Source organism: Dipodomys merriami, unplaced genomic scaffold (genome assembly GCF_024711535.1).
Source record: "Dipodomys merriami isolate MVZ:Mamm:240054 unplaced genomic scaffold, mDipMer1.0.p SCAF_26, whole genome shotgun sequence".
Lineage (NCBI taxonomy): Eukaryota > Metazoa > Chordata > Mammalia > Rodentia > Heteromyidae > Dipodomys > Dipodomys merriami.
The window spans coordinates 7125806-7153607 of NW_027204048.1; the positions used below are offsets into that span (position 1 = coordinate 7125806).

The window sequence follows — 27802 nt, forward strand, 5'->3', positions numbered from 1 at the left end:
CAGACAAAAAAAAACAAAACACTGAGATATTTGAGCATAGAAACCTTGGAGACCACTCCAAACCAACTTCTGTCACTGTTAGAAGGCTGGCATTCTCCTGAAACTCAGCAGTGGCCTGGCTAGGAGTGAGGAGAAGGAGATCACTCAGGCCTGGCACAGTGGCTCATGCCTGTAATCCTAGTTACTCAGGAAGCTGAGATCTGAGGATCACAATTCAAAGCCAGACCAGGCAGGAAAGTCTGTGAGACTCCCATCTCCATAAACCACCAGAAAACCAGAAGTGGTGCTGTAGCTGAAGTGGCAGAGTGCTAGCCTTGAGCTGAAGAGCTGAGGGGCAGTGCCCAGGCCCAGAGTTCAAGATCTATCACTGACAAAAAAAAAAAAAAAAAGGAGGAGGAGGATATACTCAGAGGATGGAGAAACAAATTATCAGATGACAGAGGATAAAAACCAAGAGCTTCATATAGGACACTTTAACTTCAGATATACCTGTAGAAATGTCAGTGACTCAGTGGTGGTCTAAGGCTACAGGTTTGACAGCTGTTAGCATTTAGACCCATGGAAGAGCTCACCTAGAGAGATGTGGGTGGAGAAGAGCCCTGCCCAGAGTCCCACAGGCTGCTGCTCACTCTAGGGCACATAGAAAGAACCTGTTTGGTCAGTTAGTAGGTTGGTTTTTAAAGGGCTGGAGGCGTGGCTCACATGTGGTAGCGTACCCACCTAGCAGGTGTGGGTGGTCTGGACTCAGTCCTCAGTACTGCAAAAAGGAAAAAAAAAAAGTGGAGAAGAGAACATGCTAACCAAAATAAGGACTACAGAGAAAATATTTGATACAATCAATGGATTCAGAGAAATAAAAAAGATTACATCCACTGAAAAAATTAGTAAATATAGAAATTAGAGATAGGAGTCTAAGTCTGAGTAGCCAACTGGTGACACTGGGGGTGGAGCGTTTAAAGAGCAAGGCAGGAAAGCCCTGCAGAGATGCGGGGAAGCATATACCTGCAAAACCGGATATGGAAAGACTGGCCCACAGCCAATCAAGGCTCCACCATGGAATTTCAAGGGTAAAGAACACACTTCATAGGCCTTCAGGCAGGAAATGTGATCTATGAGTCACGTTTAGCCAGCAGACTCCATAACCACAGTTAAAACCAAAGGCCCTACCGTCAAAGCTCCAAGGAAGGGCTAGAGACCAGGAAGAGGAGTCGAGAACATTCTATCAAGATGTTATCCAGATAGGAGCACAAGCAGAAACTCCAAACAAGTTCCAGTTTAGGAAATCCAGCAGCTATGAGCTAAATGGAAAGTGCTAAATATAGAGAACCATAAAAATTTTAATCTTTCATTTTTTTAACTAAAAAAATTTTAATTATAATTTCTTCAAATCTTTAATGAATCCCAAAGAAATGTAGCACATTTATATAGCACATATATGAAGTTTAGAATTTTTTTCACTTTAATTTCTTTAGTTTCTATATCAGGCAAAATTATTATTTTTTTTTTGGACTTTCCTGCCTGGGCTAGCTTTGAACCCTGATCCTCAGATCTCAGCCTCCTGAGTAGCTAGGATTACAGGCATGAACCACTGGCACCCAGCTTCAGGCAAAATTATTATAATCTGTTTTTTTTTGTTGTTTTGTTTTGTTATGAGGCTTGAACTCTCTGGGTCTGGGCTCTGTCCCTGAGCTCTTCAGCTCAAGGCTAGCACTCTACCACTTGAGCTACTGTGCCACTTCTGGTTATCTGGTGGTTAACTGGAGATAAGAGTCTCAAGGACTTTCCTGCCCGGGCTGGCTTTGAAATGTGATGCTCAGATCTCAGCCCTGAGTAGCTAGGATTATAGGTGTGGGCCACCAGTGCCCAGCTTATTTTTATTTTTGTTGGTCATGAGGCTTGCACTCAGAGCCTGGGCACTGTCCCTGAGCTGTTTTGCTCAAGACTAGCTAACACTCCACCACTTTGAGCGATAGCTCTACTTCCAGTTTTCTGGTGGCTAACTGGAGATAAATCTTACATGGGGCTGGGAACGTGGCTCCGTGGTAGAGTGCTTGCCTTGCATGCATGAGGCCCTGGGTTCAATTCCTCATCACCACATAAATAGAAAAAACCGGAAGTAGAACTGTGGCTCAAGTGGTAGAGCTCTAGCCTTGAGCTGAAGAGCTCAGGGATGGCACACAGACCCAGAGTTCAGGCCCCACAACCAACAACAAAAAAAAAAGGTCTCACAGACTTTCCTGCCTAGGATGGACTTGAGTTGCAATTCTCAGATCTCAGCTTCTTGGGTAGCTAGGATTACAGGTGTGCGACACTGGCACCCAGTGCTATCTGTATTTAAAACTTTGATATACCTACCCAAAGTACATTGTATGTATGTATGGCCATGTCAAAATGTAACCCCCTTGTTTACCTAATTGATGCTAATAAAAAAATGTTAAAAGCCAGGCGCCAGTGACTCATGCCTGTAATCCTAGCTACTCAGGAGGCTGAGATCTGAGGCTCACAGTTCAAAGCCAGCCCAAGCAGGAAACTCCATGAGACTTTTATCTCCAATAAACCACTGGAAAACCAGAAGTGGTGCTGTGGCTCAAGGGGTAGAGCGCTTGCCTTGAGCTGAAGAGCACAGGGAACAGCACCCAAGCCCAGAGTTAAAGCCCTACAACTGCCAAAAAAAAAAAAAAAAAAAAACCCCACAGTATGTGAAGTTATTTTAAATTCATCTATTTATCTGCCTATCAATCTATCTATTTGCATAAAAAGGTATGAAATTACCCCTCCTAATATTAAGAAGTTATCCTTGGATAGGAGGTAGCTGTGGTATAGTTATTAATTCTAGGGTCCCACAGCCAGAAAGGGCCAAACCGAATGCCCATCACACCTGCCTGCTTTCCACTGGACCACCAAGTCCAAGCTTCCACCACCACCCCTTTGTGTGTGCTTGAGTGCTTGCACACACATTCACGCAACATTCCACCTGCCTGGGCAGGAACTCATTGTGACAAACCAAATGCAATACCTGCCCACTTCCTGACCACAACTATTACTCAGTCTTTGCACAGCTTGGGTAATAGCTGCCGATCTCACCCACTGAAACCAGGCCATACTTGAGTCTCCGTGGAACAGCAGTGGACTATCCTAGTCCACGTGGAGGGCATGATATCTGCGTTTGTCCAGCCTTTAAGACACTGTGTTGGAAGGTGGTTACAGAGCAAAGTCCTGCTGACTCATGGTATCTCCCTTCATTAATCTGTACTTCTTTAATGCTTCCTTCTATATGATATATAGAGATATAGACATCTTCATTCATACTAGTATTCATGGGGGCTTGGTTCCAAGACCAAAATCGGCAGACACTCATGTCCCTTATGGAAATAAGTATAGCATCTGCATATATTCACATACTCCTATGTGCTTGGTGGGTTGTTTATTTTGGTAGGTCATGGGGCTTGAACACAGGGCCTGGGTGCTGTTCCTAAGTTTTATTGCTCAAAGCTAGCACTCTATACTTTCAGCCACAGTGTTACTTCTCATTTTCTGGTGATTAATTGGAAATAACAGTCTCACGTAGTTTCCTGCCCAGGCTGCCTTTGATTTCAGCCTCCTGAGTAGCTAGGATTACAGGTATGAGTTGCTGGCACATAGCTTATACTTGGTTTTACTTGTGGTACTGGGATTGAACCCAAGGCCTCACACCTGATAGACAAGTGTCTCTCACTGAGCTATGCCCCAAGCCTGTCTTAAATTTTTTCTTTTTGCACTTGTGGGGTTTGAACTCAGGGCCTGGGTCTGTCCCTGAGCTCTTCTGTTCAAGGCTTACTCTCTACCACTTTGAGCCCTAGCTCCCTTTGTGGTTTTTTGTTGTTGTTGTTTTGTTGGTTGTGGGGGCTGAACTCTGGGCCTGGGTGCTGTCCCTCAGCTCTTCAACTCTAGGCTAGGGCCCTACCACTTGAGCCACAGCACCACTTCCGGCTATTTTCTGTTTATATGGTGCTGAGGAATCGAACCCAGGGCCTCATGCATGCAAGGCAAGCACTCTACCACTGAGCCAACTTCCCAGCCTCCCCTTCTTGTTTTTGAGTGGTTAATTGGAGATAAGAGTCTGATGGGGACTTTTCTGCCCAGGCTGGCTTTGAACCACAATCCTTAGATTTCAGCCTCCTAAGTAGCTAGGATTAGAGGTATGAGCCACCAGCAGTGCCCAGCCAAAATTTTTCGTGAAGAGTCTTACGAGAGTGTTCAGGCTGCCCTCAAACTTTCAATCCTGGTTCAGCCTCCTGAATAGTTGAGACTACAGGCATATGCTACCACTATGTCCAATATCTTCTATATACTTTAAATGGGTTCTAACTCGCTTATAGTACTTAATACAATGTAAATATATTGTATACTGTATTGTTTAGGGAATCATGAAAATACCATGTCTATGTTCAGTACACACATTCTCCAGGTACACACTAAAGGTGTAACTGAGGTCAGTGTGAGGAGGACTCTGACTGGAGGACGGGTAGCATCCCCAGGCCGGCCTCCTCTGGGTTACTCTATGTATGCCCAGCAGCTTTAAAGCTGAACTTAACATTGACTTTCTCCATTTAATGAAGTTTTGACCCAAACAGAATGACTCTGCATCTTGTTTGTACACATAAACCTGTTAGCATATCACGAGACATGAACTGGTCGTCTGTGCCAATGAACAATGACGTCTGCAAACAGATCACATGATATCTGAAGCCTCAGACACAGGAGCTGACCAATCACACCAGGTGTAACCCTCACCTGGACAGTGAAAGCAGCAGCACTCTGAGCCCCAGACGTGGCAGGCACTGTCACCAGGTCACCATTAGGATCATCCAGGAAAAGTGCCAAGGTCCATTCTGACTCCAGCTCCAGCTCAGCATCTCCTTTCTGTGGCACACTGTCCACTTCAGATTGACCCTGGGAAAGGCCCAATACCCAGTCCTGCATTTTGTGTACTTGACAACTGTGTGACCCTGTACCTTGCTCATGAACTTATCTGCCCTCCCCCCTCCCCTGATGCCAACACACAGATTTTCTAGGATCTCTACCAGCTCTCTGCTACTGCCTCCAGTCCAGCTCTCAAAACTCCATAGCATGGGCTGGGAAGGTGGCTCAGTGGTAGAGTGCTTGCCTCGCATACATGAGGCCCTGGGTTCAATTCCTCAAGCACCACATAAGCAGAAAAGGGTGGGAAGTGGCACTGTGGCTCAAGTGGTAGGGCGCTAGCCTTGAGCTGAAGAGCTGAAGGATAGTGCCCAGACCCAGAGTTCAGCCCCCACGACTGACAAAAAAACAAAATAAAACAAATCAAATCAAAAACTCTGTAGCATAACCCTTTCTAAGCAACACACACACACACACACACACACACACACACACACACACACAGAGGTCAGGTTTAATGCCCTCTCTGAGAGTTGATATTAAAAACTAAGATTGAAATAAAATAACCTGTGACTAGTGATATCAGTAGTACTTGGTAAATAACCATCAAAGCCAGGCTCCAGTGGCTCACACCTGTAATCCTAGCTACTCAGGAGGCTGAGATCTGAGGATCACAGTTCAAAGCCAGCCTAGGCAGGAAAGACGTGAGATTAGAAAACCGGAAGTGGCGCTGTAACTCAAGCGATAGAGCACTCACCTTGAGCTGAAGAGCTGAGGGATAGCACCCAAGCCCAGTGTTCAAGCCCCACAACTGACTCCCCCCCCCAAAAAAAAACCATCAACAAAATGATGGAGCTTATGAATTTATTGCTAGTCAATAAATTCTGAACTCCAAGATATGGAAACAAAAGATCTCTTTTTAAATTTTTCTGTTTTTGATGATTCTTCTTTCTTCATGGTGTATACATGAAGGTAGGGAGAGGGCACAGAACTTAAGGGAAAAAGGGTGGAAAAGTGCAGCAGCGAGAGGCTGGGAAGGTGGCTCAGTGGTAGAGTGCTTGCCTTGCATGCCTGAGGCCCTGGGTTCGATTCCTCAGCACCACATAAGCAAAAGGAAAAAAGCTGGAAGTGGTGCTGTGGCTCAAGTGGTAGAGCACTAGCCTTGAGCTGAAGAGCTGAGGGACAGCGTCCAGGCCCAGAGTTCAGGCCCCACGACCGAACCCCCCCCAAAAAAAAAGAAAAAGAAAAAAGCCTGAAGTGGCACTGTGGCTCAAGTGGTAGAGCACTAGCCTTGAGCTGAAGAGCTGAGGGATAGTGCCCAGGCCCAGAGTTCAGGCCCCACGACCGGACCAAAAAAAAAAAAAAAAGTACAGCAGCGAGGCTGGGAATGTGGCTTAGTGGTAGAGTGCTTGCCTAGCATACATGAAGCCCTGGGTTCTATTCCTCTGTACCACATAAACAGAAAAAGCCAGAAGTGGTCCTATGGCTCAAGTGATAAGAGTGCTAGCCTTGAGCAAATGAAGTTCAGGGACAGTGTCCAGGCCCTGAGTTCAAGCCCCAGGATTGGCTTACTTTCTTTTTTTTTTGGGTCCAGTCGTGGGGCCTGAACTCTGGGCCTGGGCGCTGTCCCTCAGCTCTTCAGCTCAGGGCTAGCGCTCTACCACTTGAGCCACAGCGCCACTTCCGGCTTTTTGCTTTTTGCTTATGTGGTGCTGAGGAATCAAACCCAGGGCCTCAGGCATGCAAGGCAAGCGCTCTACCACTGAGCCACCTTCCCAGCCCCTCAAGCCCCAGGATTGGAAAAAAAAAAAAAAAGCAAAGTGCAGTAGTGGAGCTCACTGGACATTGATGAAAGTGAATAAACAGCTCGCGGGTGGAGATGGGAGGGAGGAACTGGGAGTGAGGGAACTGAAAACATTGTATGAAAGCAAATGTACTCATTACCTGACTCATATAGCTGTACAATAATAAATTTTAAAATAAAATAGAACAGCCTGACTTTGTGGGATGCTGTCTCTGATTGTGTGGCTGTTCTGATGTAGCTGCTTCATGATAGTGACTCTTGCCTCCAGATCATGCCAGTGCCAGCCCAGAGATGAAAATGAGGCCATGATTATAGTCATCAAGGAGTGCCCCATCTCACCTCTTCTCTGAAAACTCCATTTCCTATTACTCATGGACTTCCTGCCTGAGCTAGCTTCAAACTGTGATCCTCAGCTCTCAGCCTCCTGAGTAGCTAACAGGCCTGAGCCACTGGTGCTGGTGAGTCACCTCTTCTTGGCTACCTCATTGGATCTTCTTTTGATGTAGAATACTGTTACTTATGGTCCCTGGCATTGTTGGTGCTCAGGATATCAACCAGAGCCAGTAGCAGTACCCAACATGAATATGTCTCCCTAGTCTAGTCCCCAAGGTAGCCACATGATCTCTTGGCTGCAATGTCCACCTTATTCAGGAGTTTATTACAAATGGTTTTGATGAGGGGGATTTTAAAAAGTCTAGTATACGTTACCTAGCTCAGTTGATGTAGGGGTCTTTGTCTCCTATTACTGTTAGCTGTGTGTAAATATTGCATGCTGAGTGTTCATGGATGGCCCTCAATGGTGAATTCCCTGGAACCACATACACATGGATCAGGATGAATCTACTGCACCACCACTAATGGTTCACTGAGAACTAACACCATTTATGACATCATCTTGGGCTAGAGTCTGATAAGAGGAACAGACTAGACAAGCTACTGTATACTAATTTTCCTTTGGCCCTGACCTATTACTCTCTGGTTTTTGTGTTCTACTTTTTGAGCACAGACTCGTTCTGCATCCTAGGCTGGCCTCAAATTCGAAATCCTCCAGGCTCAGCCCCATGAGTGCTGGGATTATAGGCATGACCCACAGCTCAGCCGCACGAGTGCAGCTGATCCATCACTCTTTAGTGAAACCTTCATCTCGTGCTGCTCTTCCTTCTTGATGAGTTCACTGCAGATACACCCGAACACCAAGCCCTAGTATCTATCCAGGCTGTTCCTGCAGTCATTATACCCAAAATGGGCCACATACGGGCATTTCTACCTTCCCTTAGTAAAGTGATCCCCAAGTAAAGCCCCATATCTAAGTAAGGGCGTGTTTACAGTTGGGAGTAACGAGATCAGAGTTTATTTTGGCAAATCACTCTGTGTGAGGAATGGAGAAGGCATCAGGTGAGAATACAGGCAGAGTGTGGACTTCGGAGTGGGGATGGTGTGAGGAACAGGGGGAGAGAGGGAAAGAAATACTCAGAAAACAGTGGAGGAAGAGGAGGCAAGGCTCCAAGTGGCAGAATACCAGCCATGAATATAAAAGCCACATGATCCAGAACCAGTAGCTCATAACTGTAATGCTAACTACTCAAGAGGCTAAGGCCTAAGGATTGTGGTTAGAAGCTAGCCTGGGCAGGAAAGTCCACAAGACTCTTTTCTCTAATAAAATAAAAAAACAAAAACAAAAAACAAAAAAACAGAACTAGAGCTGTGGCTCAAATGATAGAGTACTAACCTTGAGCAAAAGAAGCTTAGGGACAGTGCCCAGGCTCTGAGTTCAAGATCCAGAACCAATAAAAAGGAAAAAAAATAGGAAAAAAAAAACTTCTATATGAGACAGCACTCTCATTTCTAGCCTATGTGACCAAGTAGAACCATTATTTAGGATAAGGAACAAGGAGAAAATTCTCGGATAAACTGAGTAAAAACTGGTAAGAATTTCCAAATCTCATCCTCTTTACAGAATCCTGATCTGCATTGGTCAGGGTTCATTCAGGAAATAGAAACCAAAGAGCAACCTGAACTTGAAAATTTTTATATTAAATATTATTTCCTGTAATAGGAAATTGGAGTAACAAGAGATGAGCAAGTGAGTAGTGTAAATAATGTAAAGAATGTGGGTGTGTAATCCTAGCTACTCAGGAGGCTGAGATTTGAGGAGGTATAACCAATCCTATTCCTAGATCCCTTTCTATGGGTCCATCTTCTGCCTCCTATTGCCTCTGCTGGTAGCAACTCTGCACCTTACAGAATCCAATCATGAGAGATCAAATGCATAAAAGTTTAAATCGGTAACGTTTAATACAAAAATTATTATTAACATAATGGCACACACTTGTAATCCCAGCACCTGGGAGGCTGAACAGGAAGAATATGAATTCAAGACTGCCTGGGTTATCTAGAGATGCCCTTCTGAAAGGGAAGGGGGGAAAAAGAGGAAAGGAAAGGGAGGAATAAGAAGGGAAGGGAAAGAGGGAGGGAAGATGAGAGAGAAGGAAAGAAGAAGGAATGGAAGGGAGGAACAATAGAAGTAAAAGGAAGGGAGACAAAAGAATACAAGGAAAAAGGGAGGAAAGGAAAGGGAAGGGAAGTGTGTGTGGGGGTGTTACAGTGGCTCATGCCTGTAATCCTAGCTACTCAGGAGGCTGAGATCTGAGGATCAAGGTTCAAAGCCAGACTGGACAGGAAATTTTGTGAGGCTCCTATCTCTAATAAACCACCAGAAAACTAGAAGTAGCACTGTGGCTCAAGTGGTAGAGCATTCACCTTGAGCTGAAGAATGCAGGGACAGCTCCCAAGCCCAGAGTCCAAGCCCCATGACCCACAAAAAAAAAAAAAAAAAAAAAAGGGAGGAGGAGGAGAAAGAAGGAAGGAAGGGATGGAGGGAGGAAATGAAGGAAAGGCTATTAATGATAACAGGGGATCAGGGACTGGCTAGTAAAAATGAAGAGAACTTTAAAGAATATAGAATTAATAACATACCAGGATGTAGCTACTATTCCCAGGCTGAGATAGAATGCCCAGGGAAGCTGGGTGCTATTGGCTCACACCCATTATCCTAGCTACTCAGGAGATTAAGAGCTAAGGTTTGAGATTCAAAGCCAACCCGGGCAGGAATGTTCATGAGACTCACCTCCAATTAACCACCAAAAAAGCTAAAAGTGGAAATGTGGCTCAAGTTGGTAGAGCAGCCAGCCTTGAGCAAAGAAAGTTGGGGACAGTGCCCAGGCCCTAAGTTCAAGCCCCAGGACAAGCACAAAAGGAGGAGGAGGAGAAGAAAGAGGAGGAACAGGAAGAGGAAGAAGAGGAAGAAGAGGAGGAAGAAGAGGAGAAGGAGGAGAAGGAGGAAGAGGAAGAGGAAGAGGAAAGGGGAAGCCGATGAGGATGACCTCGACCACTGCCACCACGAGAAGTGATCCCTCTCTCCCTGGGGACCCCCCAGTCACAAGTCATGTGAGTCCTTGCAGAGAATAGTTATGGCAGAGAAGTTGTGTTACTGCACTGCAAACATGTTAGAAATCCACCCTCTGGAATTTGCTGGAAATCTGCCCTGTGTGATGCTGGATTAAGTCATTAGTGAGGTGCTATCTCACTGGACATGCTTCATCACAAAAGGGCACCAGTGGGTGCTTAGGAAAGCTGACCACAATTCTGGCAGGAGCCTGAGACAAGAGAGCCTACTGCCATAGGCACAGAACTGTCTTTCCAGCGCCCTCTACTGACAATGTTTTACAATGTGTCAGCTGACAGAACAACCAGTTAAAGGACTCAGCCTTGTGTCCACTTAGAGATGATGAAGGGTGGGTTTAAGGCTAGAAGAAATCAGTTCATGGCTGGTAGCAGATGCTTTAATTCTGCCATCATTCCTCACAGGCTGGCCCCTGCCAGGTGCCTTCTTACCTGCTGCCCAGCTCCTCGTACTCTGTGTTCTACTGGCATACCAGACTAGTGTGTGATCCTGTGTTCGTGGGCCACTTCTTGCTGTGACAACCCTGAGAAACGTAACTGAAAGGAAGGTTGTGGTTTCAGAGGTTCCAGATCACATTCAGTGGACTGCACTGAGGTGGTCTCAGGCTAACAAGGTCTTATAATGGAGCCTGCAGTGGAGCAAAACAGCTTTCCTCATGGCAGACAGGACACAGAGCAATAGTAGAGAGGCTCCCCAGAACACATGGGCAAGGACAAACTTCCTCCACTTCTGCCTTGCCAACAGCTCCTGGCAATGTTTTCCTATCGTGAATCCATCAAGAAATTAACCCCTGGATGAAGGAAGAACCCTCACTGCCTAGTTACCACTTTTTGCTTTTTTTTTTTTTTGTAGTGGACCTGGGGCCTGAACTCTTGGGCTGGGCTCTCTCCCTGAGCCTTTCTGCTTAAGGCTGGAGCTCTACCACTGCCACACCTAGCATGCAGGGTGAACAGCTACCTAGAAGGGAGATAGCACAGTATTCAAGAGGAAGGAAGGAAGGAAGGAAGGAAGGAAGGAAGGAAGGAAGGAAGGAAGGAAGGAAGGAAGGAAGGAAGGAAGGAAGGAGAGAGAGAGAGAGAGAGAGAGAGAACACAAAAGCAATCGCAGGAATTAAAGCGGGGGAGCCGGGGCGGGGGGACTCATCTTGGAGAATAAAAATCCTTAGGTTCATCTCCCAGGCAGTTTTGATTATGCAGCATGACTAGTAGGAAAGGCAGTACACTTTATAATTAGTGAATGAGTTAAGTACGTTTCTTCTCTAGCACAAAGCAGATATCATTTTAGTAGAAAAGTTAACCCCCAGCTGAACAAGCTCTTAAGCTAACATCCTTGAGTAAGCTAGTTATCTTTTTATCTTGGTTTGGGAGAAGGGTTAGGGAGCCAAGCAGAGCATAAAGCCTTAAGCTAACATTCTGGAGTCAACTAGCTATCTTCTGATCTTGGTTTGGCAGATGGGTCAGAGATGTGGGCCAGGCCAGTGTTCTCCTGTGCACACCTCTGCACTCTGCCTGAGTGACCCTTGCCACAGTGCTGGGGATTGAACCCAGAGCCGTGTGTATGCACTGAGCTACATCTCCAGCCCCAACATCTGGCACCCAGCCAACAACTAATTTTTAATATATATAATTCTTAATTGTAATAGAAGATTGAAAAAAAATGAATAAAAATGGAAATGACTCCCTAACTGTGTATGGTGGTATATGCTTATAATCCCAGTACTCAAGAGGCTGAAGTAGGAGGATTTTGAGGTCAAGATCATAAGGCCAGCAAATGCAATACAATGAAGGCATAGTCACGCCCTGTGGCTGAGCTGACACACAGGGCTAAGACCCAAAGCTTGTTGGAGGAAGCATGACAACTGGTAGAGAAGTGCTATGCTGTCAGGCTAGTGATGCTTCCCAGAAATCTGCCTTCCAAATTTTGCCAGAACCTACCTCCCAAAGTGCCAGGGAAAGTCATGCTGGAGAGGAGTCTCACCCAAGGCACTGCTGTGAAGTAAACCAAAAGCAAAGCAACTGGCAGCTGGGTACTGTCAGCTGCTGCCACTGTAGGATGATAGAGACAGACAGTTAAACCCAGCATCACTGAAATGGAACAAGGAGGCATTGTGTGATGCTAACACATCATTTCCTAGGAGGTTTACTTGACCCCCTACAAATGAAACCAGAGCAAACCTGTCCATCCAACCTCAATTCACAAGAAATATAGATGAGAACAGCACTTTAAATGTCACCAGAAGGAAGCAGTTACATTCTATTGGATAAATGACCCAGATCCTACAAGTCAATGTCAGGAGAAAGTTAAGGATTGGGGTAGGAACTGTTCTAGAATATGTGACTTAACAGTTTTATCAACAAATTTCATGTGAAGAAAAAACCTCCAGTCATCAAGTCATCAAGCTAGTCGCAGATCAAAATCGTAGCAAGATCCTCAGATATTTGAGAAGATTTTTTTTCTTTTTTTATAAACAGTCATGGGTCTTAAACTCTGGGCCTAGGTGCTGTCCCTCAGCTCTTCAGTTCAAGGTGAGCGCTCTACCACTTGAGCCACAGCACCATTTCCGGCTTTTTTCTTTTTTGCTTATGTGGTGCTGAGGAATCGAACCCAGGGCCTCATGCATGCAAGGCAAGCACTCTGCCACTGAGCCACCTTCCCAGCCCCGCGACCGCTTTTTTTAAGGAATTAATTCTTATGTATTGAAAGGAAAATCCCTGGGGGTTGGGAGGTAACTCCAGTTTTTTGCTGGATGGAAATGATCTGCTAGTCAAGCCGAACCCTGGCGAGGACTTCCCTATTCCCAGGCCACCACAGCGAGGCACTAATTAGGTAATTAGAGCTGGAAATGGAGGCGTAGGAACGAGCTCAGCAGCCAGGAGGTAGAGAAGAAGGTTCAGGGCCTGATGCCTCTTCCTGCCCCACTGAGCCCTGAGCACAAGGGGCTCTGGGACCAAATGTAAAACCAGGGGTCAGTGGGCCAGGCTGAGGCGCTTTTATCCCTGGGCAGATTTCCTGGGGAAGCCATGTCTCCCGTCCTCATGAAGTCCTTCCTCTGCCCCTGCACACAGCCCAGCCACCCTCGCTGTTGGGCACCTGGGAAGTGGCCGAGAGACCAGGGAGAGCGAGCCAGCAGAGGTGACTTCCACGTCCAGTCCTGTGGTGGTGCTGGGGAGTTGAGCCGGGACCACGGCTCTGCTAGGCATTCGCTCCACCACTCCAATCACGCCCCAGTCCGCCTTGGGGCCAGAGGTTCCCCTTACCTCGGCGGGATCTCGGCACATCACAGATGCATATGGCAGCGTTGCAGTGTCTCATACATATGTGGAATTGCTAGGCAATTACAAATACACATTAGACTTTCTTTTTGGCCAGTCCTGGGGCTTGAACTGAGGGCCTGGGAGCTGTCCCTGAGCTGCTTTTGCTCAAGGCTAGCATTCTATCATTTGAGCCACAGAGCCACTTCCAGCTTTTTCTGCTTATTGGTACTGAGGAATCGAACCCAAGGCCTCATGCATGCGAGCTATCTTCCCAGCCCACATCCAACCTTTTTTACCCATCCTCTGCTCCTTTGCATTTTAACTTCTTCCGGACAAGTTCAGGCTACGTGGCCTAGACTGGCCCCGCATCTGCATCCTTCCGCATCAAACCGGCACCACAGCCGGCGGGTTCTCGATTTGGGACCTGCAGGGACGTAACGCCGGTCCCCGGGTCCTCCGCAAACGTCACAATTCCGCGGCCGTGTGGGATCTGTGACGTCATGCAACACTCCCCTGGGGGGAGCCAATGGAGGCGCGGCGCGGCGCGGCGCGGGACGGGGCCCGGCCCTGCCTGCGAGCGCGCGGGCGCCCGGGCGGCGGGAGCGGCGGCGCGATGGACCGGGGCGCCCGCGCGGCGGCTCCGCGTGCCCAGGACCGGGCCCCGCCGCCGCCGCCGCCGCCGCCGCCCGCGGGGACGTCACCGCCGGTGGGCTTGGAGGAAGAGGCCGTCTACGAGTGCCTGGACTACGTCTACCTACGCGACTACCCGGCCTGCGGGGCCGGGCGCAGCAAGGGCCGGACGCGGCGCGAGCAGCAGCTGCGCACCAACCGGACGGTGCCGGGCGGCCACGAGCGCAAGATTGCGCAGAAGCTGCTGGACGGGCAGCGCCGGCGGCGCCAGCGCCAGCTGCAGCCCCGGCCGCGCTCCCGCCTCTCCTGAGCTGGGTACGTCAGCCGCGCCCGGCCGCGCGCCGAACCCGCCCACAGAGCCCTGGGGCTGGGTGACAGGGCCTGGGAGGCGGGCGGGGACGCGGGCGGGCGCGCGCGCTGGCGCAATCCCTACACCGAGAAGCCTGAGGCCGGAGGAGCCGAAGTTCCAGGCCAGCCCGAGCTGCATAGTGAAACCCCGTCTCAAAACAGAAGTGCAGCTACCGAAAGAAAAAAAAATGCAGCTGTTTTGTTGACATCTTGAATTTCAGAACCTCTGAGTAAATACAAATTTTACTCAAGTAGGTTTTTTGTTTTTTGGGGGGTCCTGGGCGCTGTCTCTGGGCCTCTTTGTGTTCAAGGTTTAGCTCTCTACCACTGAGCCCCAACGCCACTTCAAAAAGTAGGGTTGTTTTGTTTGTTTTGTTTTTCTTTTCTGGTCCTGGGACTTGAATTCAGGGTCTGGGCACTATCCTTGAGCTTCTTTTGCTCAAGGGTAGCACTCTACCACTTGAGCCACAACACCACTTCTGGCTTTTTCTGTTGATGTGGTACTGAGGAATTGAACCCAGGTCTTCATGCATGCTAGGCAAGCACTCTATCACTAAGCCACATTCCCAGCCCTTCAAATAGTTTTTAAAAGGGTCAATAATCTGGCACCCGTAGCTAGATACCTGTAATCTTAGCTACCCTGGAGGCTAAGATCTGAGAATCAGGTTCGAAGCTAGCCCAAACAGGAAAGACTATGAGACACCTATCTCCAATTATCCACCAAACAACAACAAAAGCCAAAAGCAGAGCTGCGGCTCAAGTGGTAGAACACTAGTTTTGAGCCTAAAAGTTAAGGACAGTGCCAGGGCCCTGAGTTCAAACCCCAGGACCAGCACTAAGGAAGGGTGGAGAATAAGGAAAAGTATTGAGCATCAAAAATCATCAGGGAGCCGGGCGCTGGTGGCTCACGCCTGTAATCCTAGCTACTCAGGAGGCTGAGATCTGAGGATCGCGGTTCAAAGCCAGCCCGGGCAGGAGAGACCGTGAGACTCCTATCTCCAATAAACCACTAGGAAACCGGAAGTGGCGCTGTAGCTCAAGTGGTAGAGCGCTCGCCTTGAGCTGAAGAGCTGAGGGACAGCGCCCAGGCCCCACGACCGACAAAAAAAAAAAAAAAAAAAAATCATCAGGGAAATGCATATTAAAATCACAGTGATACCAAACAACAAAGCCCAGAGAGCTTTATTCCCAGTGCTCAAGATAGAACTAAAGACATAAACTGATTTCGTTTTTGTCTGATTTTCTGCAGGATACATGAAGTATTTTCACTGACTCCAACTGTAACTGTGCCACCATGTTGCTCAACTGAACTGTTCCACGTTGCTTAAGTTTACTGCTTCAGTCTTTTCCTTACTAATTGTTAAATAAGACGTTACATCCAAATGCGTTTGCTTGTTTAGAGGTTTTAATTAAAAGAGAACAGCAAGAATGACATTTTAACTCTTCTGAGGTTTTTTTTTTAAGTTGCTATGATAATTCATTTCCAGTCCACAAATAACTGGGCTATCAAATACCTGGGCTATCAAAGAAACTATCACAGCCAGGCTTAGTGGTACAGTCTATAATCCCAGGCCTTAGCCTGGCCTACATAGCATGTTCCAGGTCAGCCTGAGCTATGTACTGAGACCTTGCTTCAGAAAAAAACAAAACAAAAAACAACCAAGCTGGGTAACAGTGGCTCACACCTGTAATGGGCTCACCTTGAACTGAAATGCTCAGGGACAGTGCCCAGGCCCAGAGTTCAAGTCCCATGACCAACAAAAAATAAATAGAGCCAGGCGTTGGTGGCTCATGCCTGTAATCCTAGCTACTCAGGAGGTTGAGATCTGAGGATCGCAGTTCAAAGCCAGCCCCGGCAGCATACTCCATGAGACACTTATCTCTAATAAACCACTCAGAAAACTGGAAGTGGCCCTCTGGCTCAAGTGGTACAGCTCTTGCGTTGACCTGAGGAGTTGAGGGATAGATCCCAGGCCCAGAGTTCAAGCCCCATGACTGACATTAAAAAAGAACAAGGGGTGCGGAGCCACAAAATTGTTGGCTCATGCCTGTAATCCTAGCTACTCAGTTCTCAAAATGAGAATCATGTTTTGAAGCCTGGGCAGGGCATGAAAGTTATGAGACTCCAGTTAATCTCCAATGAAGTACCCAAAAAAGCTGGAAGTAGAGCTGTGGCTCAGGTGGTAGAGCACTGGCCCTGGGGACAATGCCCTAAATTCAAGCCCCAGGACCAGCACACACATACACACACGCACACACCCACATGGGCACGTGCATGCACCAAGAAGATGAATGAGGGAGAACAAAGATAGGAATTTGTACAAGATTTCTCACCCCAGTGTCAGAGTACACTAAAGGTTTTATTTCCATGATTGAACAACACTAGAATATCTGTGCTAACTGATTTCAACGATCCTTATAGATGCTGCTGCCCCCATTTGAGACAAGAGATGCTAAGGCAAGAGAGAGCTCAGAAAATTTTCAGGCCTCAGCTACTTTAGGCAGGAGACATGGTGGTCCTGACCTTAGTGCTTTCCAGGCCTCAGCCAGTTTAGGCTGGAGACATGGTGGTCCTAAACCTTAGTGCACAGTAGTATTTCATGCTAAATTTTACCCAAAATGTTCTGTGAGGTAGGTAAACATTTACATGTAAGCCACAGTATACAGCTCCTTTTTGAACATGGATAATTTTACAAGTCTTACTTGTAAAATATGTGATTCTTTTCAAAGATTTCAAATCTTTCCAAGGTTCCCCCTCAGACACCCCCCCACAACTCTGGGCCTGGGTGCTGTCCCTCAGCTCTTCAGCTCAAAGCTAGCACCCTACCACTTGAGCCACAGTGCCACTTGCGGCTTTTTGATTATGTGGTGCTACAAATTGAACCCAGGGCCTCATGTGTGTAAGGCAAGCACTCTACCACCGAGCCACCTTCCTAGCCCCAAATCTTTCCAAGGTTTAAGGAGTGTTCAAGACAGCAGATGCTCCTAGGCATGTACTTTTCCTCATGTTAGAACCACTCATTAACTTGACATTTAAGGGCAAGTTGAATTACAGTTATAAAACTGTGCAGAAGGTGGCGTGCTAGTCTTCCTCTTCATCTGTACTCAGGTCTCTACACCTCGCATTGGGCCCTTCACCTGCAAATAGAGCAACCACCTGAATTTGATTTCTGGCTTTAATATTTCCTCACTCTGGCATCCAGTAAACTTCTGAGTGGTAACCACCTGAGTTTGAGTTCTGGATTTGGTATTTCCCCACTCTGGCATCCAGTAAACATCTGAGTGGTAACTAGCTTCAAATTTTACCATGCTTGTTTTCTTGCTTGTCAAGTGGGAATAATATTGGACTACTTTGTAAATTGTAAGGATCAGTAACAAAAAATAGTAGGCATCTAACAGAGAAGAGCCTGCCATGTAAGAAGCATTCAATCAACAGTAGCTCACTAAAATTTTACCATCCTACTTTCTCAGTGGTCATGAAGTCTTAATTCCTTCTTGTAAAAGGTCTCCAACACCCAGGTACTATGGCACGGTAATAGGCCTTACTTTGACATATGTACACTTAACACATTCTGTAACCTCTCTAAGTTTTGTCTTTTCCTCACCTATGAAGTAGTGGTGAGGGGCTGGGAAGGAGGTGGCTCAGTGGTAGAGCACTTGCCTTGCATGCTCGAGGCCCTGGGTTCGATTCCTCAGCACCACATAAGAAAAAAAGCCGGTAAGTGGCACTGTGGCTCAAGTGGTAGAGTGCTAGCCTTGAGCTGAAGAGCTGAAGGACAGCGCCCAGGCTCAGAGTTCAGGCCCCACGACTGGACCCCCCCAAAAAATAAATAAATAAATAAATAAAGTAGTGGTGATTATAGTGCCACTTCCCGGAGGGTTTTTTTTTTTTGAGATTAGGTAATTACATAAATTTCATATATTTCATAGTACTATGGAGTAGGGATGCTTAAAAAGTCACAAACACATTTTAACCTTCACAAGGCAAATTGTCAGTATCATGGTCTATCAAGTTTGTGGATTCTATGAGGTTTGACAATACAACTATTTCTTTGACATCATGTGATATTTACATTTCTTTCCTTTTGCTTAGTGTGAGCTGTTCCTGGAGTTCTTAAGGTGTAAATGAAACGAGGCATGCAAAGCTTGGTGCCTGATACATAGTAGGTACTAAAATAATGTAACTCAGGCTGGCCTCAAACTTATGATTCTCCTGCCTCCACCTCCTGAATGCTGGGCCAATGCCCTTCACCATCACCACTGATCTCTGATCTCCTTTCTGTCTTAATACTGTTTAACGTTCTCACTCTGAAGCTCTTTTTTCTTGGTTGTGAGGCTTGAACTCTGGGCCTGGGCACCGTCCCTCAGCTCTTTAGCTCAAGGCTAGTGCTCTAGCATTTGAGCCACAGAGCCATTTCTAGCTTTTTCTACTTATGTGGGGCTGAGGAATCGAACCCAAGGCCTTGTGCATGCAAGGCGAACACTCCACCACTGAGCCATCTTTCCAGCCCATCTGAAGCTCTTCTGGTACTAGGGTACACCTTTTAAAACCTTCCTTTTCCGCCAGGCTTTGGTGGCTCATGCTTGTAATCCTAGCTACTCAGGAGGCTGAGATCTGAGGATCACGGTTCAAAGCTAGCCCGGGCAGGAAAGTCCAAGAGACTCTTATCTCCAATAAACCACTCACAAAAACAGAAGTAGCACTGTGGCTCAAGTGGTAGAGTGCTGGCCTTGAGCTGAAGAGCTGAGGGAATAGTGCCCAAGCCCACAGTGCAAGCCCCACAACCAACCAAAAAACAAAACAAAACTTTTTTTTTCCAACTCTTGTTTGTAAATTATCCAAAACCAAGTACCAGTCAGGGTTCATTCATGTAAAATATGCCAGTTCCTGAAATGACAACTTGTAAAAAATTTATTCATGAGGTCCATCTCCCTGAAAAGGAAGGTGTAAGGTCTGAATAGGGACACCTCCCTCCCTTTTGGCTAAGTTTCCTCCCAGTATCTGTTACCTAGGTAACTGGCAGACCTGGAAGCAGTTACCTTCCCCTCCTGCTAGGTCACAACCTGGGCCACCTCTGGTCACAAGCCTCCCATCTGACCTTAGGAGGGTCCCATCCCAGACCCTGAGGTCACATCCAGATCCAGTGTGGCCACATCTTTCCTCCACCTGGCCACACCTCTTCCTGTCCTACATAAGTCCTGGCCCAGAGGTGGGTCTCCCCTCTCCACTCCCCCCCCCCCCACTTTCCTTTTCAGCCATGCCTCTCCACCATGCATGGCAGGGGCAGCAGTTCAGTAAATAAACTTCTCCTTCCTGAATAGCCCGTGGTGTTCTCTTCATTGGCTACCTAATGAAACCTACTATTTAATATACCTTACAGAAGGGCTATTTGTGGGATAAACAAGCAGAGTGGAGGCTGGGAAGGTGGCTCAGTGGTAAAGTGCTTGCCTTGCATGCATGAGGCCCTGGGTTCCATTCCTTAGCTCCACATAAGCAGAAAAAGCTGGAAATGGAGGGCTGGGAAGGTGGCTCAGTGGTAGAGCGCTTGCCTTGCATGCATGAGGCCCTGGGTTCGATTCCTCAGCACCACAGAAGCAAAAAGAAAAAGCCGGAAGTGGCACTGTGGCTCAAGTGGTAGAGCGCTAGCCTTGAGCTGAAGAGCTGAGGGGCAGCGCCCAGGCCCAGAGTTCAGGCCCCACGACTGGACCCCCCCCCCAAAAAAAAAAAAAAAGCTGGAAATGGCTTTGTGGCTCAAGTGGTAGAGTGCTAGCCTCAAACTGAAGAGCTGAGGGGCAGGGCCCAGGCCAAGTTCAAGCCCCACAACTGACAAAAAAAAAAAAAAAAAAAAATCAGAGTGGAAGGTTGCTGGAAGGAAAAGATACCAGAAGTCTAACATCCAAAATCAAACTTCAGGGACACAAGAAATTTTTAGGAATGTGGTATTTGTTTTGAGATTGGAATTTTGACCCTCTGATTTGCAAGGTCATGCCTATCAGTAGTACAAGTACAAGTAGTACTGGCCTGGCATGCATGTGTCCCTGTACCTGATGCCTAGCACTGAAAGAAACAAAGAGTTCTGGGAAAACAGCTGTTTCATGTGGAAGCTTTTGCATTATCTACCCTTGGGTCCCACTTACATTCTGTTGTTGCAGGGACCTGAGAAGACTCCTGGCAGAAGAAATTCATGATTGACATACAAGCAGAAACAGGTTTTATTGCTTTTCATAAACTCTCCCCTCAAGTCTCTCCTATGACCCCCTCATGAAATGCCACTAGCTAGCTAGCTTTTCTGACAAACAGCCTTCCAAGCCATGCCTCACTGAAGCCCAGACAATGGCTGCTGCTCTTGAGGGGCCTACCTTTCATAAACACGTGGGCTGACCCACTTCTTCCCGGTCATGCCGCACCTGCTGGTGATTTAGGTGATCAAACTCTAAAAGTAGACCCCTAATTGCTGTGTCTTCAGAACATGGAAATCATTTAATAAGCTTTTGTTGAATTACCACTTCATGGCTATTACCTCAACACTGGCATGAATTCTGTAACAGACGGGAAAGGGGGTATAATGACCTGTATCATGATATTTTGTGATACCAAAATGGAAGCCACTCTTGTTTGAACTTGTTTTTTTGGTACTGGATCTAGGCAAGAAATAAAAATAGAACTCAAATTTAGCCCTAAGACGTGAATTTTGTTTTACACAATTACTGTCTCAAATTTTAATATTATAGTAATTTAACGTTAGGAAAGTCGCCCAGGGCTCTCTGGCAATTAGGCCAGATAAATGATCCAACCGTCCCAGTTGCCTTTCACTTCCACACCAAACCAAAGGTTCAGGGAAGCCGCGGCGGGGCCGTCACCTCCTGAAGCAAGCCACTAACACTGCACTCCAGACAGGACTGGGGACTGTTTGTGAGGATACCGCGGGCACTTCCGGCGTCCTACGGCGCCTCGGCTCGGGGCTCATGACGCCATCGCGCACGGCGAGTCGTCGCGGTGACGTCCTGCTCTTCCTATGACCTTCAGGGCCCGACAAACGGAGACCTTTGCTGTGCGCGGATTGGTCAGGTGGTAGGGCCAGCCCCGCCTTCCGTCTCCCTCTCTCTGCGCAGTAGCTCCTGAGCGCTTCGTAGGTTTCGTTGTTTCTGGACGTGGTTCCTCGTCGGGGTCCAAGATGCCTCGTGGAAGCCGGAGCCGCACCTCCCGCGTGGCCCCACCGGCCAGGTGAGACCCTCCCGGGGTTTGGAGCCGGGGCCCGGGTTCTCGAGGTCTGTCGACCTCGTGACGCAGAGGTAGGCCGCGGGTGGTGGCGTAGAGGCCGCGGGTCTCCAGACGGGCGGCGGGGCCCGGAGGAGGTGGCGGGCCGGACGCGGGACTGAGAGGGCGGCGCGCAGGAAGCGACGGGACACGAGGGGCGGCGGGGCCGGGCGCGGGCCCGGGGAAAGCCGGCACGGAGGGGGCGGCGGGACTCGAGGGACGAGAGGGCCGGGGGCAGGCCTGAGGGAGGCCGGCACGGAGGGTGGCGAGGCCGGGCGCCAGGCCGGGGAGGCCGGCACGGAGTGGGCGGCGGGGCCGAGCGCGGGCCTGAGGGCGAGGGGAGCCGGGAGCAGGCCCGAGGGAGGTCGGCACGGAGGGCGGCGGGCCTGGGGGAGGCTGGCATGGAAGGGGCGGCGTGGCTGGGCGCGGGCCCGGGGGAGGCCGGCATGGAAGGGGTGGCAGGGCCCGGGTGCGGGCCCGGGGGAGGCGAGGGCGGTGGGGCTCGGTAGGTTCAAGGGCGGCGGGCCCCGGGGAGGCGGGACTCCGTGGGTTCAGGGGCCGGGCGGGGCGGAATGAAACGAAAGGAAATGGAACGGCACTCGGTTCTGGAAAGTCCTGGATCCAGTGCGGGAGGCGCTTTTGACCTAGACATTCTCAAAGGACATCCCGAGCTACCTGGAAGCGGGCCGAGGCAGAATGTACGGAGCCGGGAGGTTGTTGAAACATCTGGATGTTTTTTTTTTCCCCTTCTCTTTTTCTGTGTGCTGGGAATGCAACCCAGGGACTTACTGCTCTATTGACTTTCGACCCCAAGCGATGGCTGTAGCTTGAATTTAGGGCCTCTTGCGCTCCCTTTTCTCTGGCACTCCCACTACTTGAGTGGATAGTTCCATCTCCAGCCTTGTGGGTTTTTTTTTTTTTTTTTTTTTGTCGGTTGTGATGCCTGAACTCTGGGCCTGGGCACTGTCCCTCAGCTCTTCACCTCAAAGCTAGCGCTCTACCACTTGAGGCACAGCGCCACTTCCGGGTTTTTCTGCTTATATGGTGCTGAGGAATCGAACCCAAGGCCTCATGCATGCAAGGCAGGCACTCTACCACTGAGCCACCTTCCCAGCTTCTCCAGCCTGTGTTTTTAAGAAAAAGTCCCATGGGGGGGAGGGGGGAGGCTGGGAAGGGAGGTGAAGGGTAAACAAAGGAGGAGGCTGCAATGCTTGGTAAGAAATGTATGCATTATCCTGCCAATGTAATTGTAACCTCTCTGTACAGTATGTTCTCAAATAAAATAAAATAAAATTAAAAAAAAAAAAAGAAAACCCAGTATGTAACCCAACCTGACCTAGAACTTGATATTTTCCTGCGTCATCCTAGTGTTGAGATTTCAGGCAAGCTCCCATTACTTCAAGCCAGTCGCTTTCACTAAATTAGGTTTTCAAATCTATTGAATGAAATAATCAGACTAGATTTTTTTTTCCCCCTAGATGACTGGTTTTTTTTGTTTGTTTGTTTGTCTTGGTTTGTTTTGGTTAGTCCTGAGCTCAGGGCCTGGGCACTGTCCTTGAGCTTCTTTTGTTCAAGGCTAGCACTCTACCATTTGAGCCACAGCACCACTGTGACTTTTTTTTTCTGGCCATGTGGCTTGAACTCTGGGTCTGGGCACTGCCCCTCAGCTCTTCAGCTCAAGGCTAGTGCTCTACCTCATTAGCTACAGCACCACTGCGGGTTTTCTGGTGGTTTGTTGGAGATCATCTCACAGAATTTCCGGCTTGGGCTGGCTTTCAACTGCCATCATCAGATCTCAGCCTCCTGAGTAGCTAGGGTTACAGGTATGAGCTACCAGCACCTGGTAAGGCAGAGATTTTTTGTTTTGTTTTGTTTTTTGGGTCCGGTTGTGGGGCCTGAACTCTGGGCCTGGGCACTGTCCCTCAGCTCTTCAGCTCAAGGCTAGCACTCTACCACTTGAGCCACAGTGCCACTTCCGGCTTTTTTCTTTTTTCTTATGTGGTGCTGAGGAATTGAACTCAGGGCCGCATGCATACAAGGCAAGCGCTCTATCACTGAGCCAAGGCAGAGATTTTTTTAAGTATATTTTTTATGCTTTTTTTTTAATTATGAAAATACTGTACAGAGGGGTTACAATTACATGGGCAAGATAATGAGTACATTTCTTATCAAGCATTGTAGCCTCCTCCTTTGTTTCCCCTTCCCATCCCTTCGCATCCTCCCCCTGACCCCCCACCTAATCCTCCTCGCTCCCCCCCCCCCCCCACACACACACCCTAAAGTTGTAAAGTAAGGCCGAGATTTTTGTTGGGTTGAATTATAGTTCCAGCCTACAATAATTTTTTCTTTTTTCTTTTTTTGCCAGTCCTGGCGCTTAAACTCAGCCTGAGCATGTCTCTGAGCTTTTTAGTCAAGGCTAGTCATCTACCACTTGAGCCACAGCTCTACCCCTGGTATGGGTTTTTTGTTTTTTTGGGGGGTGTTTTGTTTGTTTTTTGCTTGAGATGTGACTCACAGACTCCTACTGGTCTTGCTTTGGCCCATGATCATCACTATCTTAGTTTCCTTTAACAGCTTGTGTATCTTTGTCTTTTGCTGTTTCTGGGGCTTGCCAGTGCCTGGCTGCTGTCCCTGAGCCTCTTTGTGCTCAAGGCTAGCGCTCTATCACTTGAGCCACAGCACCACTTCCACTTGTTCTGAGTAGTTTATTGGAGATAAGAGTCTCAGACTTTCTTACCCTTGCTAGCTTCAAACTGCAATCCTGGCTTTGAACTGCAGTTCTCAGATTTAAGCCTCCTGAATAGACTAGGTTATGTGGAAATGATTGAAAAAGTAGGGAAAAGTGATTGTTGCTTGACTATTACAATCTTTATTTATTGGTCAGTCATGGGGCTTGACCTCTGGGCCTTGGGGCTGTCCCTCAGCTCAAGGCTAGTGCCCTACCACTTGTGCTACAGAGCCACTTCCAGCTTTTTCTGTGTATGTGGTACTGAGAAGTCAAACCCAGGGTTTCATGCATGCTAGGCAATACTGCCTCTGCAATTTTATTCTTTATGTCCAAGTTATTTGTTGGTCGTGGGGCTTGAACTCAGGGCCTGGATGCTGACCCTGTATTTTGTTTTTTTGGTGACCTTTCCTGCGTGGGCTGGCTTTGAATCACAGTCCTCAGATCTCAGCTTTCCAGACTCCTGAGTAGCTAGGATTATAGGAGGGAACCCCCAGTGCCTGGGGTTGTTTTCTCATTACTAAAACCTGTTGAAAGCTGGGCATCAAGTGGCTCACACTTACAATCTTAGCTGTTCAGGAGGCTGAGATCTGAGGATCTCAGTTCAAAGCCAGCCCACGCAGGAAAGTCCATGAAACTCTTATCTCCAATAAACTACCAGAAAACCAAAGTGATGCTGTGGCTCAAGTGGTAGAATGCTTGCCTTGAGCTGAAGAGCTGAGGGATAGCACCCAAGCCCAGAGTTCAAGCCCCACAACCGACCAAAAAAAAAAACTGTTGGAAAAAACTTGATGTTTTTGTTTTTTTCTTTCACAGCCGTGCCCCTCAGATGAGAGCTGCACCCAGGCCAGCTCCTGCAGCCCAGCCTCCAATGGCAGCCCCAGCATCTGCTGTGGGCTCTCCTGCAGCTACTCCCCGGCAGCCTGGGCTGATGGCCCAGATGGCGTCCACAGCCGCTGGTGTAGCTGTGGGCTCTGCCGTTGGGCACACACTGGGCCATGCCATCACTGGCGGCTTCAGTGGAGCTGGTAATGCTGAGCCTGCCAGGCCGGACATCACTTACCAGGTAGGGTTAGAGTCAGCCATTCCCTTTTGATGTGGGTGTAAGGATTTCCTTTCTTGATAGACCTGACTGATTTGCCTTTGCAGGAGCCCCAGGGAACTCAGCTGGCGCAGCAGCAGCAGCAGCTTAGTGGCCCATGCTCCTATGAAATAAAGCAGTTTTTGGAGTGTGCCCAGAACCAGGGTGATTTTAAGCTCTGTGAGGGCTTCAATGAGGTGCTGAAGCAGTGCAGAATTGCAAATGGTAAGTGATGTGTACATTCCTTCTGTTCAAAGTGTTATTTCTAAACCTTGTGTGACCTAAATCTATATCTTTCTTAAACTTAAGTGTAAATTGTGTGCCAGATCTTACTCAGCTGGTTTAAGTCACTTTATAGAACTCCGGAAATTGCCTGGCACTGGCAGCCTACACTTGTAATTCTAGCTACCCAGGAGGCTGAGTGATCTGAGATACACAGTTGTCTTTATCTCCGCTAACCTACAAACAGTTGGAAGTAGAACTGTAAAGTGGTAGAGTGCCTACCCTTGAGCCAAAAAGCTCAGGACCAGCAGGACACTTGTGGCTCATACCTGTCATCCTAGCTACTCAGGATGCTGAGATCTAAAGAATGCGGTTTGAAGCCTGCCCTGGCAGAAAAGTCCTTATGAGACTTTAACTTCCAATTAACCACTCAAAAACCAGAAGTAGCGCTGTGGCTTAAGTGGTAGAGCTCTAGCTTTGAGCATAGAAGAGGCTCAAGGACAAGCACCTGGGCCCTGAGTTCAAGCCCCATAACTGATAAAAAAAAAAAATTAAAAAAAAAATTGAAAACCTCAGGGCCAATGCCCAATCAAGCCCCTGTGTGTGCATGTGCGCGCGCACAAATGCTCTACCACTTGAGCCACTTAAGGTTTTCTGGTGGTTTATTGGAGATAAGAGACAGACTTTCTTGCCCAGGCTGGCTTTGAACTATGATCCTCAGATCTCAGCTTCCCGAGTAGCTGTGATTACAGGAATGAACCCCTGGCATTACAGGCAGGAGCCCCTGGTGCCATGGGTTCTTTAGATTTCAGCCTCCAGAGTAGATAAGATTATGGGCTACCAGCTCACAGCAACAGTGCTTATTTTTTATTTTTGCACCTTCAGTAAAGGTAGGAAATAGGAGGGGAGTTAATCTTTTTAGGTAATAGAACTAGGGATTGTGAGCTGGGGCTGGGTCCTGGTGGCTCACTCTTGTAATACTAGCTACTCAGGAGGCTAAGATCTGAAAAGTTCAAATCCAGCCTGGGCAGGAAAAAGAAAAAAAAGGGAAATTCCTTTTTTTTTTTTGGTCAGTCATGGGGCTTGAACTCTGGGTCTGGGCACTGTCCTTCAGGTCTTCAGCTCAAGGCTAGTGCTCTACCACTTGAGCCACAGTGTCACTTCCAGTTTTCTGAGTGGTTTATTGGAGATGAGAGTCTCATGGATTTTCCTGCCTGGGCTGGCTTTGAACCATGATCCTCAGATCTCAGCCTCCTGAGTAGCTAGGATTATAGGTGTGAGCCACTGGCACCCAGCTATGTGTTTCTTGTTTTTGCTGACATTTCTTTTAATCTCAAAGTGACTAGATTTCTGCTTCTGTTCCTCAACTGTGGCAAGTGTAGAATTTGAAGTTTCAATGGTTGAAGTAAGCTTTCAGTAGTTTACAAAGGAAAATTATAGTCATGGATGTCTCTCATTTTCTGCAACTAATATGCTAACTTACTTTTCTGTTTGCAGGACTAGTTTAACCGTGAAGTTCAAGTTGAAGAAATGGAAAATCATCTCTGATGACCAAGTTAATGTAACATGGAAATGTAATTGGTAGTGACACTATAGAGTGTAAAACTATTACTTCTTGTTGTTAATTGCATAGTTGCCGCAAGAGTGGCCATGGAGGAGGGTATTGTAACTCTTAATACAGGTTCACTGAGATGGTATAGAGTTGGGGCTGACAGGTGTTTGTGTGGCCTTCATTGTTCTGATGTTATTTTGAGTTAATTATAATAAACTGATTTCTTCCAAGGTGTGGGATGTGGTGTGGTGGTATATTTAATGAAAAGACAAAAATTAGGTATGCATGCTGACTATAATGTAATTCCCAAAAGAACACAGTTGTCTTGGTGTGTCTTTCAGTTCTTTTGGTCTGTAACCTCTGGACATTAAATTAGCATCTACCAAGCCATCTCCAGCTCCGTGGGGTGTTACTTTTAAAATTTTGGCTGTTACAAGCCTGGAGTTCATAGCATGAGCAAAGTTGCTAATGATGATTTAGGGAAGGGGGCATGGATAACTGGAGAAGCACTTGACTAGCATTTTTCAGGCCCTGGGTTTAATTACCAGTACTGAAAAGATTTAATT

The 27802-nt window shown here is 47.7% G+C and overlaps 2 protein-coding genes across 2 annotated transcripts; both read left to right on the top strand.

Moving 5' to 3' along the window:
• Positions 1–13826: 13826 nt before the first annotated feature.
• Positions 13827–15838, top strand: Nupr2 (nuclear protein 2, transcriptional regulator). Its single transcript, XM_070035444.1, has 2 exons — positions 13827–14365; positions 15648–15838. Exon 1 carries the CDS (start codon positions 13947–13949, stop codon positions 14358–14360), a length of 414 nt encoding a protein of 137 aa, XP_069891545.1. The 5' UTR covers positions 13827–13946; the 3' UTR covers positions 14361–14365; positions 15648–15838.
• Positions 15839–21468: 5630 nt separating this feature from the next.
• Chchd2 (coiled-coil-helix-coiled-coil-helix domain containing 2) lies at positions 21469–27470 on the top strand. Its single transcript, XM_070035625.1, has 4 exons — positions 21469–21623; positions 25198–25447; positions 25531–25687; positions 27182–27470. The coding sequence occupies exons 1-4, from the start codon at positions 21574–21576 to the stop codon at positions 27190–27192; spliced, it is 468 nt and encodes a 155-aa protein (XP_069891726.1). The 5' UTR covers positions 21469–21573; the 3' UTR covers positions 27193–27470.
• Positions 27471–27802: the final 332 nt, after the last annotated feature.